The sequence below is a fragment of the Pseudophryne corroboree genome, chromosome 2 (genome assembly GCF_028390025.1).
Source record: "Pseudophryne corroboree isolate aPseCor3 chromosome 2, aPseCor3.hap2, whole genome shotgun sequence".
In the NCBI taxonomy this organism is placed as follows: Eukaryota; Metazoa; Chordata; class Amphibia; order Anura; family Myobatrachidae; genus Pseudophryne; species Pseudophryne corroboree.
In genome coordinates, this window is record NC_086445.1 from 4226017 (window position 1) to 4248933 (window position 22917).

Genomic DNA, 22917 nt, shown 5'->3' on the forward strand with positions numbered 1-22917 from the left:
AGAGATGTTCAGTTTACTTTAAAGATAAACCCCTGAATAAGTCTCCAAGGAGACAAAACGCCTAGGGTAACTGTTTTGAAACTTTTGGGTGAAAATACCACTGTGAATCTCTATACTTCTATGAAGGACAAATTGTACACATCTAAAAGTGAAACTTTGTGGACTATTTTTACTATACAGAACTATGACATTATGTGAATCATTATTTTATAGTAATAAATTGTGTAATGTTGTTATAAAGACTGTCAACAGGACTATTATAATTTTTAAATTGAGGGGTACATACAGTATACTCAGTCCCTTCTTGTCTCAGTAACAGTACTGCTCTAAACGTGTGAGTCCTACAAGTGCTCTCTTACAAAATCTTTCCTATACCTATTGTTAGTCCTTATACTGGAGCAGTAGCTAATTTGTTAACTGTCTGTTTGTGACACAGGATATGGATGTTTTTGTCACTAGCCGTATGATGCAGTCACAGAGGGAGCTGAGTTCTCAGGGAACAGGTCCTCAGTAGGTAAGAGTTTGGACAACACTGACACAGACTATTGGCTGCACGGTTAAGTTTCTCACATATACAGTAGTAAAGCATTTTGAAAATAAGATAAAAAAATAATGCAACCAACCTGAACTCCAACCTGAGACATGAAGATCTGAGCATCGGCCTCCTGGGCCAGTTCTAGGATGGAGGCGTTTCCCCATTCAGCAGATACATGTGTCAGGAGATTGTCAGACAGTTTCTCGTCATTAGAAAAACATTCAGAAAAAACTCCTAACCAACGATACAGGGTGGAAGGAGAGATAATCAGGAGAGGAAGTGATTCAGAGTAACCATCTATAACACTCTTCCATTACTGGGATATAGTAATTATCTTACCCACAGCGCGCCCCTCATACACATCAGCCAGTGATGTCATTTCCTCCGTGTTTGCCATGCCCTCCTCCTCTTTAGCCAGTTCTCTTAGGATCTTAGAGCAGAGAAGGGCCCCAGCTACACTGTCCTGTGTCTGCAGGGAACAGAGGACAACTTACTGCACACATCACACCCCAAGCCTGGAGCACCAACTGAGAAACCATTTTGTATGAGACCCCTATGTGCCCAGAAGTACTACACATATAATGAGATGTCTAATGGTCTATAACTACTGCCAGTATAATGATATATCTAATGGCCTATAAGTACAAGAAGTATAATAAGACATCTAACGGTCTATAAGTACTAGGAGTGTAATAAGACATCTAATGGTCTATAAGTACTAGGAGTATAATGAGACGTCTAATGGTCTATAAGTACTAGGAGTATAATGAGACATCTAATGGCCTATAAGTACTAGGAGTATAATGAGATATCTAATGGCCTATAAGTACTAGAAGTATAATAAGACATCTAACGGTCTATAAGTACTAGGAGTGTAATAAGACATCTAATGGTCTATAAGTACTAGGAGTATAATGAGACATCTAATGGTCTATAAGTACTAGGAGTATAATGAGACATCTAATGGTCTATAAGTACTAGGAGTATAATGAGACATCTATTGGTCTATAAGTAGTGGGAGTATAATGAGACGTCTAATGGTCTATAAGTACTAGGAGTATAATGAGACATCTAATGGTCTATAAGTACTAGGAGTATAATGAGACATCTAATAGTCTATAAGTACTAGGAGTATAATGAGACATCTAATAGTCTATAAGTGCTAGGAGTATAATGAGAATCCTAATGGTTTATAAGTACTAGGAGTATAATGAGACATCTAATGGTTTATAAGTACTAGGAGTATAATGAGACATCTAATGGTCTATAAGTACTAGGAGTATAATGAGACATCTTATGGTCTATAAGTACTAGGAGTATAATGAGACATATAATGGTCTATAAGTACAAGGAGTAAAATGAGACATCTAATGGTCTATAAGTACTAGGAATATAATGAGACATCTAATGGTCTATAAGTACTAGGAGTATAATAAGACATTTAATGGTCTATAAGATCTAGGAGTATAATGAGACATCTTATGGTCTATAAGTACTAGGAGTTTAATGAGACATCTAATGGTCTATAAGTAACATAGTAACATAGTATCTAAGGCTGAAAAAAGACAATTGTCCATCAAGTTCAACCTATTTGTGGTCTCCTATGCAGGATTATTTGGTATAAAATTTTGACTGATGCTGATGACTGCCGTTATGTTTTACCCCTCTTTTCTATAATAATTATAATGCATGACTATGCACCATAACCCTGGATATCCTTATCCATTAGGAATTTATCTAACCCATTCTTAAAGGTGTTGACTGAGTCCGCCATTACAACTCCCTCAGGCAGGGAATTCCAAACATGTATCGTCCTTACCATAAAAAAGCCTTTACGCCGTATTGTGCGGAATCTGCTCTCCTCTAACCTGAGCGAGTGTCCATGAGTTCTCTGCGTTGATCTAACCAAAAACAGGTCCTGCGCAAGATCTGTGTATTGTACACTTATATATTTGTAGATGTTTATCATGTCCCCTCCTAGTCTCCTCTTTTCCAGTGTAAACATGCCTAGTCTTTCAAGCCTTTCCTAATTAGTTTGGTAGCCCGCCTCTGAACCTTTTCTAGCTCCAGGATATCCTTTTTGTAGTATGGTGCTCAGAATTGTACACAGTATTCAAGGTGTGGCCTCACTAGTGATTTATATAACGGGAGTATAACACTCTCATCCCTAGCATCAATTCCCCGTTTTATGCATGCTAATATCTTATTAGCCTTCTTTGCTGCAGTCCTACTTTGGGTACTGCTGCTTAGTTTGCTATCTATGAGGACACCTAAGTCCTTTTCCAGTACATAATCCCCTAATTTTACCCCATTTAGTATGTAGGTGTTATTTTTGTTCTTGTTACCACATTGCATTACCGTACACTTGTCTGTATTGAAGCGCATTCTCCATTTTGCTGCCCAAGCTTCTAATTTAACTAAGTCATTCTGAAGCGACTCAGCATCCCCCTCCGCATTTATAACTTTACACAATTTGGTATCATCTGCAAAAATTTACACCATGCACTCTAGACCTTCTGTTAGGTCGTTAATGAAAATATTGAACAATAGCGGTCCTAATACTGAGCCTTGTGGCACACCACTTAGCACTTCAGTCCAATTTGAAAAAGATCCATTAACCACAATTCGCTGCTCCCTATTATCTGACCAATTTTTGATCCAAGTGCATATTGTGCTTCCTAGCCCTGATTCTTGTAGCTTGTAGATAAGTCTCATGTGCGGTACAGTGTTGAAAGCTTTGGCAAAGTCTAAAAAGACTACATCAACCTCTTTACCGTGATCCAGGTTTGCGCTTACTGCTTCATAAAAGCCAAGTAAGTTGGTTTGACAGGATCTGTCCTTCATAAACCCATGTTGATTCCTTTTAATGACCTTATTGACTTCAAGGAACTTCCGAATACTATCTCTTAGAATACCTTCCAATACTTTCCCCACTATAGATGTAAGACTAACTGGTCTATAATTACCTGGTTCAGCTTTACTTCCCTTTTTGAATATAGGCACTACTTCCGCTATACGCCAGTCTTTGGGAACCATACCTGATATTACTGAATCCTTAAAGATCAAAAATAGCGGTTTTGCAAGTCCAGAGTGAAGCTCCATGAGAATCCTTGGGTGAATACCATCGGGACCCGGTGACTTATTAATCTTTAAATGTTTTATCGGTCACAGACTACTTCCTCGCTTAAATAAGTACCTATCAGTGGGATATTCTCATTATTGAGATTATGTGTTAGTCCCTGAATTGGGTCCTCTCTAGTAAATACCGTTGAAAAAAACTCATTTAGAGTGTCCGCATCTAAGAGTCAGTAAGTATTAGGAGTATAATGAGACATCTAATGGTCTATATGTACTGAGTGTATAATGAGACAACTAATAGTCTATAAGTACTAGGAGTATAATGAGACTTCTAATAGACTATAAGAAGTAGGAGCATAATTAGACATGTAATGGTCTATAAGTACTAGGAGTATAATGAGACATCTAATGGTCTATAAGTACTGAGTGTATAATGAGACAACTAATAGTCTATAAGTACTAGGAGTATAATGAGACATCTAATAGACTATAAGAAGTAGGAGCATAATTAGACATGAAATGGTCTATAAGTACTAGGAGTATAATGAAACATCTAAGAGTCTATAAGTACTAGGAGTATAATGAGACATCTAATGGTTTATAAGTACTAGGAGTATAATGAGATATCTAATGGTTAATAAGTACTAGGAATATAATGAGACATCTAATGGTCTATAAGTACTAGGAGTATAATAAGACATCTAATGGTCTATAAGTACTAGGAATATAATGAGACATCTAACGTTCTATAAGTTCTAGGAGTATAATGAGACATCTAATGGTCTATAAGTTCTAGGAGTATAATGAGACATCTAATGGTCTATAAGTTCTTGGAGTATAATGAGACATCTAATGGTCTATAAGTACTAGGAGTATAATGAGACAACTAATGGTCTGTAAGTACTAGGAGTATAATGAGACATATAATGGTCTATGAGTACTAGGAGTATAATGAGACATCTAATGGGCTATAAATACTAGGAGTATAATGAGACATATAATTATCTATAAGCACTTGCAGTATAATGAGACATCTAATGGTCTATATGTACTAGGAGTATAATGAGAGATCCAATGGTCTATAAGTACTAGGGATATAATGAGACACTTAATGGTCTATAAGTACTAGGAGTATAATGAGATATGTAATGGTCTATAAGTTCTAGGAGTATTATGAGACATCTATTGATCTATATGTACTAGGAGTATAATGAGACATCTAACGTTCTATATGTACTAGGAGTTTAATGAGGCATCTAATGGTCTATAAATACTAGGAGAATAATTAGACATCTTATGGTATATAAGTACTAGGAGTATAATGATACATCTAATGGGCTATAAATACTAGGAATATAATGTGATAAATAATGGTCTATAAGTACTGGGAGTATAATGAGACAACTAGTGGTCTATAAGTACTAGGAGTATAATGAGACATATAATGGTCTATAAGTACTAGGAGTATAATGAGACATCTAATGGGCTATAAATACTAGGAGTATAATGTGATATATAATGGTCTATAAGTACTAGGAGTATAATGAGACATATAATGATCTATAAGCACTAGCAGTATAATGAGACATCTAATGGTCTATATGTACTAGGAGTGCAATGAGAGATCCAATGGTCTATAAGTACTAGGGATATAATGAGACACTTAATGGTCTATAAGTACTAGGAGTATAATGAGATATGTAATGGTCTATAAGTTCTAGGAGTATTATGAGACATCTATTAATCTATAAGTACTAGGAGTATAATGAGACATCTAACGTTCTATATGTAGTAGGAGTTTAATGAGACATCTAATGGTCTATAAATACTAGGAAAATAATTAGACATCTTATGGTATATAAGTACTAGGAGTATATTGATACATCTAATGGGCTATAAATACGAGGAGTATAATGTGATATATAATGGTCTATAAGTACTAGGAGTATAATGAGACATCTAATGGTCTATAAGTACTAGGAGTATAATGAGACATATAATGATCTATACGCACTAGCAGTAAAATGAGACATCTAATGGTCTATATGTACTAGGAGTATAATGAGAGATCTAATGGTCTATAAGTACTAGGGGGTATAATGAGACACTTAATGGTCTATAAGTACTAGGAGTATAATGAGATATGTAATGGTCTATAAGTTCTAGGAGTATTATGAGACATCTATTGATCTATAAGTACTAGGAGTATAATGAGACATCTAATGGTCTATCAGTACTAGGAGTATAATGAGACATCTAATATTCTATAAGTACTAGGAGTATAATGAGACATCTAATGGTCTATTAGTACTAGGAGTATAATGAGACATCTAATATTCTATAAGTACTAGGAGTATAATGAGACATCTAATGGTCTATAAGTACTAGGAGTATAATGAGACATATAATGGTATATTAGTACTAGGAGTATAATGAGACATCTAATGGTCTATAAGTACTAGGAGTATAATGAGACATATAATGGTCTATAAGTACTAGGAGTATAATGAGACATCTAATGGTATATAAGTACTAGGAGTATAATGAGACATATAATGGTATATAAGTACTAGGAGTATAATGAGACATCTAATGGTCTATTAGTACTAGGAGTATAATGAGACATCTAATATTCTATAAGTACTAGGAGTATAATGAGACATCTAATGGTCTATAAGTACTAGGAGTATAATGAGACATCTAATATTCTATAAGTACTAGGAGTATAATGAGACATCTAATGGTCTATAAGTACTAGGAGTATAATGAGACATATAATGGTATATTAGTACTAGGAGTATAATGAGACATCTAATGGTCTATAAGTACTAGGAGTATAATGAGACATATAATGGTCTATAAGTACTAGGAGTATAATGAGACATCTAATGGTCTATAAGTACTAGGAGTATAATGAGACATCTAATGGTCTATAAGTACTAGGAGTATAATGAGACATCTAATGGTCTATAAGTACTAGGAGTATAATGAGACATCTAATGGTCTATAAGTACTAGGAGTATAATGAGACATCTAATGGTCTATAAGTACTAGGAGTATAATGAGACATCTAATGGTCTATAAGTACTAGGAGTATAATGAGACATCTAATGGTCTATAAGTACTAGGAGTATAATGAGACATATAATGGTCTATAAGTACTAGGAGTATAATGAGACATCTAATGGTCTATAAGTACTAGGAGTATAATGATACATCTAATGGTCTATAAGTACTAGGAGTATAATGAGACATCTAATGGTCTATAAGTACTAGGAGTATAATGAGACATATAATGGTCTATAAGTACTAGGAGTATAATGAGACATACAATGGTCTATAAGTACTAGGAGTATAATGAGACATGTAATGGTATATAAGTACTAGGAGTATAATGAGATATCACTCTCTGTATTTGCTCCTCTGACATAAGTGTGAGTGGAATGATGGAAGTAATACGGTGACACAAGTGATTATTCTATAGCACTATAGTGTTGTGTAGCTGTGATATGTCAGATATCTCTCTATAGACAAATTATAATTAGTAATGATTATGATGACTCTTCTAAATGTCCAGAACTATCACACGTATAATGAATCATATACGTGCCCATAAGTACATCAGGTATAAGTCTAAGTATACATAAATCTGGGTATAGAAGAACCATGGGTATAATGGATAATCTTCTTGCCCATAAGTGCCACTTAGATTTATACCCCTGGTACTTATGTGATATGTTGAATTTGCCCTGGGCATCACCACCCATTATTACGCCCCTGGGCGACCACCTTAATTAATTTCTTTTTTCCTGTAAATATTGATAATTGTCCCCTAATTCCTGCCTTGCATGGACTGTGGGAGTGCGGGAACACTGCGGCGTCATTTACTATCTGTCAGGTTTCTGCATTGTTATATATTTCATTGTTTGGTATTTATATAAGAATGAGAATCTACTCTACATGCAGTTATCATATACTGAGATGTATTACACCTTACATTCACCCCTATGTGTAATGAGAAGTGTAAGAGGTGGGAGCTAGAAGAGGGGTCATGTGATGGATTATAATGTGGGTGTAATCAGTGGTGGATTTTACCCCTGCAGTAATATCTGCCACCGGCAGTGACTTCCCATAGAGCGCTCCCTGCTAATCACAGACAGGCAGGCCCAGGGGGATGTGTTTACTTCCCATGGGACTGTCAGTCCAGACTGCCATAGCACAGAGAGTGCGTCACATGGGAAGCCACTCCCTGCTAATACGTCAGCCCTTTCTGGCTGCTACAGGCTGCAGCCGATGCAGTCCATAGAAGTCAGGCTGTTTCCAAGCAGTGTTGACTTAAGCCCTGACCCCGGACTAAAGCCCCATCTCCTCTCCCGCCACACTTAAGCCCCACCTCCTGGTGATATCAGCCTTCAATCACCAGGAGGGCAGGGGCCAGGGAACCAGGAGGTGATCAACCAGCCCCCCCCCACCCCCCACCCCCTGGCTAGGCATGTAAGCAGCTAGGTGTAATAAAGTAAGTACATCAAACATAGTGAGCAGGAGGAATTGGAGATTTTAGTACCAGGTTCCAGAAGATCTCTGAAAGTTCTGCACGATGCTGGACAATGCACCAGATGAGAAGATCACGTACAGGGTATTTCAGATGTTGTGGGTCTCCATTCATTACGTCCACTATCTCATTCATCTGAGAATGTAAAATAATAGGTGACAGTCACTGAAATGAAGCAGCAATACCTTACATGAATCTTCTTCTTAGCTGCTTCTTCCTGTCTAGCAGAAATTGTATTATTCCTGGCCTGGTCTTTTTACAAGCCGTTCCCACCGAGGACTGTTATCCAATGTATCTACTCTCCGTACCTTCTGTGCATGGTGTAGTAACACGAGGAGAAGACCTTCTAGTGCCTTAATCATGGGATCCCACTAATCAAGCACACTTACCTCTGCTCAGAAGTGTCACTATGAGTGTCTTCCTTTAACTACTGGATATTTTATATTGTGCACACTCAGCCTGTTACACCCAGCCTGTTACACTCAGCCTGTAACACCCAGCCTGTTACTTCCAGCCTTTTACACCCAGCCAGATACACTCATCCGGTTACACCCAGACTGTTACACCCAGACTGTTACACCCAGACCGTTACACCCAGCCTGCTACTTCCAGCCTCTTACACCCAGCTAATTTCACTCTGCCTGTTACACCCATCCCGTTACACCCAGCCCGTTGCAAACAGCCCGTTGCACCCAGCCTGTTGCACCCAGCCCGCTGCACCCAGCCTGTTATACTCATCCTGTTACACCCAGCTTGTTGAACTCTGCCTGTTACACCCATCCCGTTACATTCAACCCGTTACACCCAGCCCGTTACACCCAGCCCTTTACACCCAGCCCGTTGCACCGAGCCCATTGCACCCTGCCCGTTGCACCCAGCCCGTTGCACCCAGCCTGCTACACCCAGCCTGCTACACCCAGCTTGTTGAACTCTGCCTGTTATATCCATCCTGTTACACCCAGCCTGTTGCACCAAGTCTGTTGCACCCAGCTCGTTACACCCAGTCTGTTGCACTGTTACATGCAGTCCGTTGCACTCTCCCTGTTACATGCAGTCTGTTGCACTCTCCCTGTTACATACAGCCTGTTACACCAATTCTGTTACACCCAGCCTGTTGCACTCTGCCTGTTACACCCAGCCTGTTGCACTCTGCCTGTTACACCCAGCCTGTTGCACTCTGCCTGTTACACTCTCCTTGTTACACCCAGCCTGTTGCACTCTGCCTTTTGCACCCAGTCTTTTGGACTCTGCCTGTTACGCCCTGCCTGTTACACCCTGCCTGTTGCACTCTGCCTGTTGCACCCAGCCTGTTACACTTACCCTGATGTTTCCATTAAACAGGCTCCATGTGCCACGATATGGTGCACCTTGGTACAATGGCTCAACAAGCTTTCCCAGAATCCCTTGCAGGATACTGGACATATGATGTAGTCCAATGGTGGATTGCACAACTTCACTCCATCCTTCACCAGTGGCCAGACTCACTAGTTTGATATGAATCAGAGTGGACGGGTCGGTGTTATTGTACAAGCATAGGAGCCTTTCTGTGGTGAGGAACTCCGAGAGACACACTCCATGATCCAGAAAGAGGTGGACAAAGGCAGGTTTATCTTCAATCAATGACACCATTAGACTGGGGTAAAGATCAGCGGGCTGCAACAGAAAACAATCTATTACAAAGTGCTGCGATAACTAGAACACACTAGTTCCAGATACACAATGCCCCCAGTATAGTGCCAGTTACTTAATGCCGCCAGGAGTTCCAGATACATAATGCCCCCAGTATAGTGCCAGATACACAATGCGCCAAGTATAGTGCCAGTTACACTATGCCCCCAGTATAGTGCCAGGTACATAATACCTCCGGTAGTGCCAGTTACACAATGACCCCAGTATAGTGCAAGGTACACAATGCCCTCAGTAGCGCCAGTTACACAATGCTCCCAGTATAGTGCCAGTTACACTATGCCCCCATTATAGTGCCAGATACACAATGCCCCCAGTATAGTGCCAGCTACACAATGCCCCCAGTATAGTGCCAGCTACACAATGCCCCCAGTATAGTGCCACATACACAATGCCTCCAGTATAGTGGCAGTTACACAATGCCCCCATTATAGTGCCAGATACACAATGCCCCCAGTATAGTGTCAGATACACAATGCCCCCAGTGTAGTGCCAGTTACACTATGCCCCCAGTATAGTGCCAGATACACAATGCCCCCAGTTTATTGCCATTTACACAATGCCCACAGTATAGTGACAGGTACATTATGAACCAAGTATAGTGCCATATACATAATGCCCCCAGTATAGTACCAGATACACTGTGCCCCCAGTATAGTGCCAGATACACAATGCCCCCAGGATAGTGCTAGTTACACAATGCCCCCAGTATAGTGCCAGTTACACAATGAACCCAGTATTGTGCTAGTTACACAATGCCCCCAGTATAGTGCTAGTTACACAATGTCCCCAGTATAGTGCCAGTTACACAATGTCCCCAGTATAGTGCCAGATACAAAATGCCCCCAGTATAGTGCTAGTTACACAATGCCCCCAGTATAGTGCCAGTTACACAATGAACCCAGTATAGTGCCAGAAACACAATGCCCCCAGTATAGTGCTAGTTACACAATGCCCCAGTATAGTGCCAGATACAGAATGAACCCAGTATAGTGCCAGTTACACAATAAACCCAGTATAGTGCTAGTTACACAATGCCCCCAGTATAGTGCCAGTTACACAATGTCCCCAGTATAGTGCCAGATACACAATGCCCCCAGTATAGTGCTAGTTACACTATGCCCCCAGTATAGTGCCAGTTACACAATGAACCCAGTATAGTGCTAGTTACACAATGCCCCCAGTATAGTGCCAGTTACACAATGTCCCCAGTATAGTGCCAGATACACAATGCCCCCAGTATAGTGCTAGTTACACTATGCCCCCAGTATAGTGCCAGTTACACTATGCCCCCAGTATAGTGCCAGGTACATAATGCCCCCAGTATAGTGCCAGAGTCACAATGCCCCTAGTATAGTGCTAGTTACACAATGCCCCCAGTATAGTGCTAGTTACACAATGCCCCCAGTATAGTGCTAGTTACACAATGCCCCAAGTATAGTGCCAGTTACAATATGAACCAAGTGTAGTGCCAGATACACAATGCCCCCAGTATAGTGCCAGATACACAATGCCCCAGTAATGCCAAGTACATAATGCCCACAGCATAGTGCCAGTTACACTATGCCCCAGTATAGTGCCAGTTACACTATTCCCCCAGTATAGTTACAGTTACACAATGCCCCCAGTATAGTGCCAGTTACACTATGCCCCCAGTAGTGGCAGTTACACAATTCCCCAGTAGTGCCAATTGCACTATGGCCCCAGTATAGTGCCAGTTACACAATGACCCCAGCAGAGCCAAATACATAATGCCCACATTATAGTGCCAGTTACACTATGCCCCCAGTATAGTGCCAGGTACATGATGCCTCAGGTAGTGCCAGTTACACAATGACCCAAGTATAGTGCCCGATACACAATGCCCTCAGTAGTGTCAGTTACACAATGCTCCCAGTTTAGTGCCATTTACACTATGCCCCCAGTATAGTGCCAGTTACACTATGCCCCCAGTATAGTGCCAGTTACATAATGCCCCCAACAGTGCCAGTTACACAATGCCCCAGTATAGTGCCAGTTACATAATGCCCCCAGTATAGTGCCAGTTACACTATGCCCCCAGTATAGTGCCAGATACACTATGAACCCAGTGTAGTGCATGTTACACAATACCCCCAGTATAGTGCCAGTTACACAATGCCCCCAGTGTAGTGCCACTTAAACAATGCCCCCAGTATAGTGCCAGTTACACAATGCGCCCAGTATAGTGCCAGTTACACAATGTCCCCAGTATAGTGCCAGTTACACAATGCCCCAGTATAGTGCCAGTTACACAATGCCCCAGTATAGTGGCAGTTACACAATGCCCCATTAAAGTGCCAGATACACAATGCCACAAGTATAGTGCCAGTTACACAATGCCCAGTGTAGTGCCAGTTACACAGTGCCAGCTACACAATGCCCCCAGTATAGTGCCAGATACACTATACTCCCAGTATAGTGCCAGTTACAAATGCCACCAGTATAGTGCCAGATACACAATGCCTCCAGTACATAGCCAGTTACACATTGCCCCCAGTATAGTGCCAGATACACAATGCCCCCCAGTGTAGTGCATGTTAGACAATGCCCCAGTATAGTGCAAGATACACAATGCCCCCAGTATAGTGCCAGATACACTATGACCCCAGTATAGTGCCAGATACACTCTGCCCCTAATATAATGCAAGATACACAATGCCCCCAGTACAGTGCCAGTTACACTATGCCCCCAGAATAGTGCCAGATCCACTATGCCCCCAGTATAGTGTCAGATACACAATGCCCCAGTGTAGTGCATGTTACACAATGCCCCCAGTATAGTGCCAGTTACACAATGCCCCCAGTATAGTGACAGATACACAATGTCCCCAGTATAGTGCCAGTTACACAATGCCCCAGTATAGTGGTAGTTACACAATGCCCCAGTATAGTGCCAGATACACAATGCCCCAGTATAGTGCCAGTTACACAGTGAAAGCTACACAATGCCCCCAGTATAGTGCCAGTTACACTATGCCCCCAGTATAGTGCCAGATACACAATGCCCCCAGTGTAGTGCCACTTAAACAATGCCCCCACTATAGTGCCAGTTACACAATGCCCCCAGTATAGTGCCAAATACACAATGCCCCCAGTGTAGTGCATGTTACACAATACCCCCAGTATAGTGCCAGTTACACAATGCCCCCAGTATAGTGCCAAATACACAATGCCCCCCATATAGTGCCAGATACACTATGAACCCAGTATAGTGCCAGTTACACTCTGCCCCAGTATAGTGCCAGTTACACTATGCCCCCAGTATAGTGCCAGATACACAATGCCCCCAGTGTAGTGCCACTTAAACAATGCCCCCAGTATAGTGCCAGTTACACAATGTCCCCAGTATAGTGCCTGTTACACAATGCCCCAGTATAGTGGCAGATACACAATGCCCCATTAAAGTGCCAGATACACAATGCCACAAGTATAGTGCCAGTTACACAATGCCCCCAGTATAGTGCCAGTTACACAATGCCCCAGTGTGGTGCCAGTTACACAGTGCCAGCTACACAATGCCCCCAGTATAGTGCCAGATACACGATGCCCCCAGTATAATGCCAGTTACAAATGCCACCAGTATAGTGCCAGATACACAATGCCTCCAGTACAGTGCCAGTTACACATTGCCCCCAGTATAGTGCCAGATACACAATGCCCCCCAGTGTAGTGCATGTTAGACAATGCCCCAGTATAGTGCAAGATACACAATGCCCCAGTATAGTGCCAGATACACAATGCCCCCAGTATAGTGCCAGATACACTATGACCCCAGTATAGTGCCAGTTACACTCTGCCCCCAATATAATGCAAGATACACAATGCCCCCAATACAGTGCCAGTTACACTATTATTATTATTATTACATTTTATGTATAGGGCGCCACAAGTGTTTCGCAGCGCCGTACAAAGGACAGTACAGGGAGACAAAACTTAGCATAACAGTAAATAAATAACAAAAATGGAGTGCAGGTAACAAAGAGCAACACAATTCTCAAAACATAATACAGCTTAGATGTAAGTAGCGAAGGAGTAATCATTGTACTACTTGGGGCTGGCGGCCATAGATGGAGATGAGCCTTTACCAGCAGGAGAGAAAGCAGGTAAAGATGGTCGCTGAGTGAAATGTGTCAAGAAGAGGGTTTAGACAAGAGAAAAGAGGGCCCTGCTCTGAAGAGCTAACAATCTAGTGGGGAGGGGCAACAGACAGATGACATGAGGTGTAAGCAGGTAGAAGCCTGATGGTGGTATGCGAGCAAAGCAGAGATGTCCAAGGCATGGGGCAGGGAGATGGAGGAGCAGCCTAAGGACTAGGTTATGCATTGGAGGGGTATGCTTTGATGAATAGGTGGGTTTTCAATGCCCGTTTGAAGCTTTGCAAGGTCGGGGAGAGTCTAATGGAGCGGGGGAGCGCATTCCACTGAAGGGGTGCAGCACGGGCAAAATCCTGAACTCGTGCATGGGAAGCAGTGACCAAGGCAGAGGAGAGGCGACGGTCATCAGCCGACCGTAGTGGGCGGGAGGGAGTATGAAGGGAGAGGAGGTTGGAGATGTAGGGAGCAGTGGAATTAGAGATGGCCTTGTATGTGAGGGTGAGGAGTTTGAAGAGGATTCTGTAGGGGAATGGGAGCCAGTGTAGATTTTGTTGAAGGGGAGTGGCAGAAGTGGAGCGGCGGGAGAGGAAGATGAGCCTAGCTGCAGAGTTGAGGACAGATTGGAGGGGAGCGATGTGGGAGCAAGTGAGGAGCACATTGCAGTAGTCAAGTCGTGAGATGACCAGTGAGTGGATGATAAGTTTAGTTGCACTCTGGGAGAGAAATGGCCTGATGCGAGCAATGTTGCGTAGCTGGAACCGACAAGATTGCGCCAGAGCTTGGATGTAGGGTGCAAAGGAGAGGGAGGAGTCAAGAGTGATGCCCAGGCAGCGGAGTTGGGGAACGGGGGAGATTATAGTGTTGTCAACAGTGATAGAGATGTTTGTAGGGGGTGTTGCTCTGGCTGGGTGAAAGATAATAAGTTCAGTTTTATCCATGTTGAGCTTCAGAGAGCGCTCAGACATCTAGGAGGAGATGGCAGAGAGGCAGCTGGAGACCTGAGAGAGGACAGAGGGGGACAGATCAGGAGAGGAGAGGTAGAGTTGTGTGTCATCAGCATAGAGGTGGTATTGAAGGCCAAAGGAGTTAATGACCGCACCCAGGGAAGAGGTGTAGAGGGAGAACAGGAGAGGGCCTAGGACAGAACCCTGAGGGACACCAACAGGAAGGATGGAAGGGTGTGAGGTGGTTCCGGAGGCAGACACAGAGAAGGAGCGGTTAGTGAGGTATGAGGTAAACAAGTCAAGGACGGTGCTAGAGAGGCCAACATTTTGGAGTGTGCGGAGGAGGAGGGGGTGATCCACGGTGTCAAAGGCAGCAGAGAGGTCCAGAAGGATGAGCAAAGAGAAGTGGCCCTTGGATTTGGCCGAAAGCAGGTCACTGGTGACTTTCACCAGGGCAGTCTCGTTGGAGTGGAGTGGGCGAAAGCCAGATTGTAGTGGATCAAAGATGGAGTGGTCAGAGAGGTAGCTTGTGAGACGGCTGTAGACCAGTCGTTCAAGTAGTTTGGAGGCAAAATGGAGAAGAGAGATGGGGCGGTAGCTAGTGAGTGATGAAGGGTCGAGGTTGGCTTTTTTGAGAATAGGGGACACCAGAGCATGTTTGAATGGTGAGGGTAAGATGCCAGTAGAGAGCGATAGGTTAAAGAGGTGAGCAAGGTGGGAGCAGGCAGTGGGGGGGGAGGGAGCGGAGAAGACGGGAGGGGAGGGGGTCCAAGTGGCAGGTTGTGGGGGGAGAGGATAAGATGAGGGAGTGGACTTCCTTGTCTGAGGTGGGACGGAAACAGGACAGGGTGGGATAGATGGACGGAAGGGATGGTGGGAGCAGGGGGGCAGCAGAGATGTGACGGGAGGAGATGTAATTTTGAATATCCTCAATTTTGGAGATGAAGAAGGAGGCAAAGTCAGTGGGAGTGAGGGAAGAGGGGAAGGGAGGAGGAGGGGGGCGAAGGAGAGTGTTGAAAGTTTCAAAGAGTCGGCGTGGACTGGAGGACTGAGAAGAGATGAGTGTTTGGAAAAAGGATTGCTTGGCGAGAGAAAGAGCAGAGCTATAGGAAGAGAGGATAAACTTGAAATGGAGAAAGTCCGCCAGAGAGTGGGATCTCCTCCAGGAGCGTTCTGCAGACCGTGAACATTTTTGTAGGAATCGTGTGAGTTTGGTGTGCCAGGGTTGGGGTTTGGAGCGGCGGAGGGGGACAGATGAGAGGGGGGCCACAGAGTCAAGAGTAGCAGTAAGGGAAGAGTTATAGAAGGAGGCTGCCTGGTTGGGACAAGTCATAGTGGAAAGAGTAGAGAGGAAGGTCTCGAGGGAGGACATGATAGCGGGGTTGAGGGACCCGAGATTGCGTCTGGTGATGGTGGGTCTGGGTGTGGAGCAGAGAGGTGAAGATGAGAGGGTGAAAGAAAGCAGATGGTGGTCAGAGAGAGGGAAGGAAGAGTTAGAGAAATCAGAGAGATCACATCGGTGGGTGAAGACAAGGTCGAGGGAGTGGCCGAGATTGTGAGTAGGGGTGGAGGACCATTGAGAAAGTCCAAAGGAGGTGGAAAGAGCAAGAAGGTTAGAGGAAGCTGCATTAGTGATGTCGATAGGGATGTTAAAGTCACCGAGGATGATAGAGGGGAGGTCGGAGGAGAGAAAGTGGGGAAGCCAGGCAGCAAAGTTGTCAAGGAAAGGTGTACAGCGGCCAGGGGGCCGGTAGATCACTGCCACATGGAGGTGAATGGGGTAGAAGAGGTGGATAGTGTGGACCTCAAAGGTGGAGAAGGTGAGGGAGGGCTCAGGTGGGATGACACGAAAGGTGCAGTTAGGAGAGAGAAGGATGCCCACGCCTCCACCCTGGCGGCCATCAGGTCTGACCGTGTGAGTGAAGGAGAGGCCTCCGTAGGAGAGGGCAGCAGGGGAGGTGGTGTCAGAGGAGGAGAGCCAGGTTTCAGTGATGGCGAGAAGGTTAAAAGAGTGGGAGATGAAGAGGTCGTGGATAGTTGGCAACTTGTTGCAGATTGATCTAGCATTCCAGAGTGCACAGGAGAAGGGAAGGGAGGGGACGGGGGAAATGGGGATCAGGTTGGCTGGGTTCTGAATGCGTGTGGGTAGTCTTGAAATTTGGGTGGCGGGTGATCTAGCAGTGAGGATTGGTATGGGACAGGATCGAGGAGCCATAAATCCTGTTCAGAAGTGTTGCTCAGAGGAATAGTATTGAATGGAGTGGCTGTAATACAGAAATAACAATGAGAAGGGGGATGTAGTCAAAGCAGAGACAGTGGAGACCAGTTTTTTTGTAAATAATGGAGGGAATGGAAACACAGAGAATGTTACACAGTGGTTGAAGAGAGTATAATTGAGGAGCAGAAAGCAATGTGTGAGAGCAGTATGGCTGTTACTTAAGCAGACAGGGAGGTCAGTGTCCAGGCTGTGTGGATTGCAGGCGTTGGTGGTACAGGATTAGGTTACTCTCTGTAGGCTGTTGATTGTAGGTGTGGAAGATAGTCAGCTGTCCTTCTGTTCTTCTCCTGTTCATCTCCGATTATCTCCAAGGTCATATCGCCATACTTAACACTAACATACTTCACAGCTAAGATGCTACACAGCCAGAGGCTTACAGCCAAGTATGTACTGATTACATAAAGATACAGTCTAGATTGCCAACAGCACCCACCCACTGAGACCCCACCAACAACAAAAGGTCAGCTACAGGTGTGAATAACAATAGAGCAGGACATCCCCCACTAGTACACAGTGAATTCCTACTATAGTAGTGGTTAGGAATAACTATAAAATAAGACACAGGTTACCTATCAAAATTCATAAAGTAAGCATAGAAGTTGCAGGATGAGAATCATGTAGGAGTGAAATAAAGTACCTATCACACTATGCCCCCAGAATAGTGCCAGATATACAATGCCCCCAGTATAGTGCCAGATACACTATGCCCCCAGTATAGTGCCAGTTACACAATGCCCCAGTATAGTGGTAGTTACACAATGCCCCAGTATAGTGCCAGATACACAATGCCCCAGTATAGTGCCAGTTACACAATGCCACCAGTATAGTGCCAGTTACACAATGCCACCAGTATAGTGCCAGATACACAATGCCCCCAGTATAGTGCCAGATACACTATGCCCCCAGTATAGTGCCAGTTACACAATGCCACCAGTATAGTGCCAGATACACAATGCCCCCAGTATAGTGCCTGTTACACTATGCCCCCAGTATAGTGCCAGATACACAATGCCCCCAGTGTAGTGCCACTTAAACAATGCCCCCAGTATAGTGCCAGTTACACAATGCCCCTGTATAGTGCCAGTTACACAATGCCCCATTATAGTGCCAGATACACAATGCCACAAGTATAGTGCCAGATACACAATGCCCCCAGTATAGTGCCAGATACACTATGCCCCCAGTATAGTGCCAGTTACACAATGCCACCAGTATAGTGCCAGATACACAATGCCCCCAGTATAGTGCCTGTTACACTATGCCCCCAGTATAGTGCCAGATACACAATGCCCCCAGTGTAGTGCCACTTAAACAATGCCCCCAGTATAGTGCCAGTTACACAATGCCCCAGTATAGTGCCAGTTACACAATGCCCCATTATAGTGCCAGATACACAATGCCACAAGTATAGTGCCAGATACACAATGCCACAAGTATAGTGCCAGTTGTAACTGACGCAGCCCAGCTGGCTCATGAGGAGTACTTTTTGCCAGCCTGTTTCTGGATTCAGTGCGTTAGTGTAAAGAGACAGGACAGAACTTGGTTATCACCTATACAGCATGCTGCCTGGATTCACAATAGAACTGGACATCACATATTATTGTGAAACATTATCCCCCTGTTATATGTGTTTGTGCTTATCAGGGAATAATATGTCTAGCCTGATATTTTGTACAGAATGCATATGAAGATTTATATATATGAATGTATTGGTTATTGTATTATAGTTTGTAAAATAATGTGTGTGTCCCCTCCCCCCCATGTGACTGCTTTGATAACCTGTTTGTTTGCTGTTGGAGATACAGCCAGTCTCAGATGTCAGTCCATACACCCCCCTCATTCTTCCCCAGACAATGGATTCCAGGCCACACAATCAGATTAATTAAGGTTCATTTAATTAACATCTATTGTGTGCTAGAGGACATGCCTGGGCATGTTAAAGTAGGTCTATCTGAAAGTGTTCTGTAGTCATCCCCTTTAATGTAACCCACCCAATACAGAGCCAGAAGGTGTCGCCTTATGGTAGGACATAGAAAGGTTTGAGGATAACAGAGGCTATTTTGAAACAGAGAGTGCACTGAAGTTCCAGGCCTGAGAGGAGTGATGTGTTTGGCTTCTGAAAGCTACTGGTGAGATAGTGCTGCCAGTGTGCTGAGGCCTAGAAGCATTGTTGGGATCTGCTGGTTTCAAGAGGCTACTGGACGTGCACTGAGGGAGAGATCTGCACAGAAGGTCAGAGAGAAGAGGTACTTCTGGAGTGCATGTGCTGACTAGGCATTGCGGTGCCGTCAGTGGCGAGAATCTGTTGCGGAGGGTATTGTGTGAGCTGGTAGTCTAGACCAGGGGACACAGAACTACTACTGGCATGTGACATCGGTAGACTGTAATTCTAAACTACTGTGGGGACTTAGTAAGTAAGATACCATCCTGGCATGTAATAGTTACTGTTTTGTGTACTGTGTGTGTATTTTTACAATAAAGGGCCTTTGCCACTTTACTAAACTGTTTACCTGAGTGATCTGAGAATCCGTATCCTCACAATTGGTGGCAAGCAGTGGGTTCACTCAGTCCTGGTTTACCCTGGGTAAGGCTGCGAGAGGTGTCGGCGGAGTACACCTAAGAGCCTTGTAAACAGTTTGGCACACAGTAGCCAGGTATCTTGCTGAAAAGTTATTAGTACATTTGGAAAGTCAGCAGTATGGAGGCAGAAACAGAGGTGTACAAAAACCTCAACAAGAGATTCCTGCATATGGTCTGCCGAGCGCGCGGTATTAAGGTGACCGTAATGGATGTAAAGGAATCCCTAATTGCAAGATTGGTTCTATGGGATCGAGAACACCCTGATAATGAAGAAGAGGACTCTGAGGAGTCGGACGATGAGGAACAAGTGACAGAATGGTTGAGACCTTCAGCCGGGACATTCGATGCCAGTAACCGCAGGGATAGCGGAGGATCGGAGGTGGAATCCCGAGGGTTAGTACAACCCCGTCTGAAAGCCCTTGGAGAGGGAAAGGTTGGGAAAACGTTTGAAAGGACACCGGAGGTATTACAGGCCCATCTAGAAGCGCTGGGAGATGGTGCAACACCCGAGGATCGGATGTGGGTAATAAAGGAAGTGCTGGGATTACCAGATGACAGTCCTACAGTGCGGACTCTTGCACCAGCAGCCACCATTCTACAGACTGCCCTGTCCCGTCAGGATGTGCCCCTGAGAAGTTGTCAGCGACGCAACCGGGCGCCTGAAGTTTCATACAGAGGAGATTCGCAGAGCCAGCGACTGGGTCAGAGGATGGATAGCTCGAGCAGTCGGCTGATGGAATCCACACTGAGATGGCGTGAGCAGACCAGGGAGCAGGTCATGTTGGACCACCCCAGGAGACGGTGGTGTCTGGGTCATACCGAGCAGGTAAGTGCAGTGAATGCTACCCTGCACTACACTATACCAGGAAATTCCGAGGAACGGATAAGTTGTGTATCTGCTGGGCTTTTAGCTGTCCCATGTGCTATACTGGGGGAGGCTACTGAAAATGAGAAGGAAGTGGGGTCTGTCATTCAGATACCCCAGGAGGAGATGCACTATGCCTTCCCATTTTCAGAGGTGGAAAATGAAGAAATGGTGAATGAATGCCAGTTCCAAGAAGATGTTGGTGTCATGGGTACCAAGGAGCTGATAAGGGCCGAGGATTCACTGCTGCAGGTGAGGTCTAGTCTGCCAGTGGCACCTGAACCAGCTGTCCAGTTTGCTATGCTAGGGGAGGCCCAGAAATTATCAATTGAGGGCATAGAAGACATTTCAGACCCAAGGGAGGGGGTAGAGGCTTTTGAGGGGGGAGCACGTGGAGAAGAATTACAGATACTCACTGCTCCCCTGCAGCCAAATTCATCCCAGCGGTTAAGTACAGAAGAAGGGCCCCAGCCACTGACTATCCCTGCCAGGTTTTCTGATGCAAGGCTAATGATGCAGATTGTGCTACCCTGTGATACCTCAGAAGAAGAGGGAGTAACGTCACTCAAAATGGGGGAGGGGGAGGCAAACCACTGTCTAGATGCACCAGAGGTGATGGAGGTGGAGTTCCCAGGGAATATGGTGTTGGGGAGGGAGAGTGAGAACCCCAGAGACCAGATTTTGTTGATGCAGATCACTCTCCCCTCTGATGCACCAAAGATAAAGGGAGTGTTGTCACCCAAAAAGGAGGGTGGTGAGGGACGCACCTCTGATGATAGGGGTTACCAACCACCAATCAGGCTGTTTAAACACAGTGCCTGGGATACTGGAGGGGGTCTTAAAAACTGTGAACTGCTGAGCCCAGACCCTCTACCGCCAGATGGAAACGTAAGCCCACACTTGTTTGACCCAGGCGGTCCAGATGTGATGTCTGCCCATCCCAAATGGGTTACTCTTGTCACTGAATCGCAGCGGCTGGAAAAAGTAGGGGAGGTCTGTAACGGACGCAGCCCAGCTGGCTCATGAGGAGTACTTTTTGCCAGCCTGTTTCTGGATTCAGTGCGTTAGTGTAAAGAGACAGGACAGAACTTGGTTATCACCTATACAGCATGCTGCCTGGATTCACAATAGAACTGGACATCACATATTATTGTGAAACATTATCCCCCTGTTATATGTGTTTGTGCTTATCAGGGAATAATATGTCTAGCCTGATATTTTGTACAGAATGCATATGAAGATGTATATATATGAATGTATTGGTTATTGTATTATAGTTTGTAAAATAATGTGTGTGTCCCCTCCCCCCCATGTGACTGCTTTGATAACCTGTTTGTTTGCTGTTGGAGATACAGCCAGTCTCAGATGTCAGTCCATACACCCCCCTCATTCTTCCCCAGACAATGGATTCCAGGCCACACAATCAGATTAATTAAGGTTCATTTAATTAACATCTATTGTGTACTAGAGGACATGCCTGGGCATGTTAAAGTAGGTCTATCTGAAAGTGTTCTGTAGTCAGCCCCTTTAATGTAACCCACCCAATACAGAGCCAGAAGGTGTCGCCTTATGGTAGGACATAGAAAGGTTTGAGGATAACAGAGGCTATTGAAACAGAGAGTGCACTGAAGTTCCTGGCCTGAGAGGAGTGATGTGTTTGGCTTCTGAAAGCTACTGGTGAGATAGTGCTGCCAGTGTGCTGAGGCCTAGAAGCATTGTTGGGATCTGCTGGTTTCAAGAGGCTACTGGACGTGCACTGAGGGAGAGATCTGCACAGAAGGTCAGAGAGAAGAGGTACTTCTGGAGTGCATGTGCTGACTAGGCATTGCGGTGCCGTCAGTGGCGAGAATCTGTTGCGGAGGGTATTGTGTGAGCTGGTAGTCTAGACCAGGGGACACAGAACTACTACTGGCATGTGACATCGGTAGACTGTAATTCTAAACTACTGTGGGGACTTAGTAAGTAAGATACCATCCTGGCATGTAATAGTTACTGTTTTGTGTACTGTGTGTGTATTTTTACAATAAAGGGCCTTTGCCACTTTACTAAACTGTTTACCTGAGTGATCTGAGAATCCGTATCCTCACAATTGGTGGCAAGCAGTGGGGTCACTCAGTCCTGGTTTACCCTGGGTAAGGCTGCGAGAGGTGTCGGCGGAGTACACCTAAGAGCCTTGTAAACAGTTTGGCACACAGTAGCCAGGTATCTTGCTGAAAAGTTATTAGTACATTTGGAAAGTCAGCAGTATGGAGGCAGAAAAAAAGGTGTACAAAAACCTCAACAA

The 22917-nt window shown here is 44.3% G+C and overlaps 1 protein-coding gene across 1 annotated transcript in view; it reads right to left on the bottom strand.

The window, feature by feature from the left end:
- Positions 1 to 22917, bottom strand: part of LOC135051331 (transient receptor potential cation channel subfamily M member 2-like) — a 381374-nt gene that overhangs the window by 144616 nt on the left and 213841 nt on the right. The window contains exons 10-13 of the mRNA XM_063957386.1: positions 9486 to 9818; positions 8178 to 8300; positions 875 to 1004; positions 624 to 769 (exon numbers count right to left, since the gene is read on the bottom strand). Coding sequence (XP_063813456.1) covers positions 624 to 769; positions 875 to 1004; positions 8178 to 8300; positions 9486 to 9818 — 732 coding nt within the window. The remainder of the gene's footprint in view (positions 1 to 623; positions 770 to 874; positions 1005 to 8177; positions 8301 to 9485; positions 9819 to 22917) is intronic.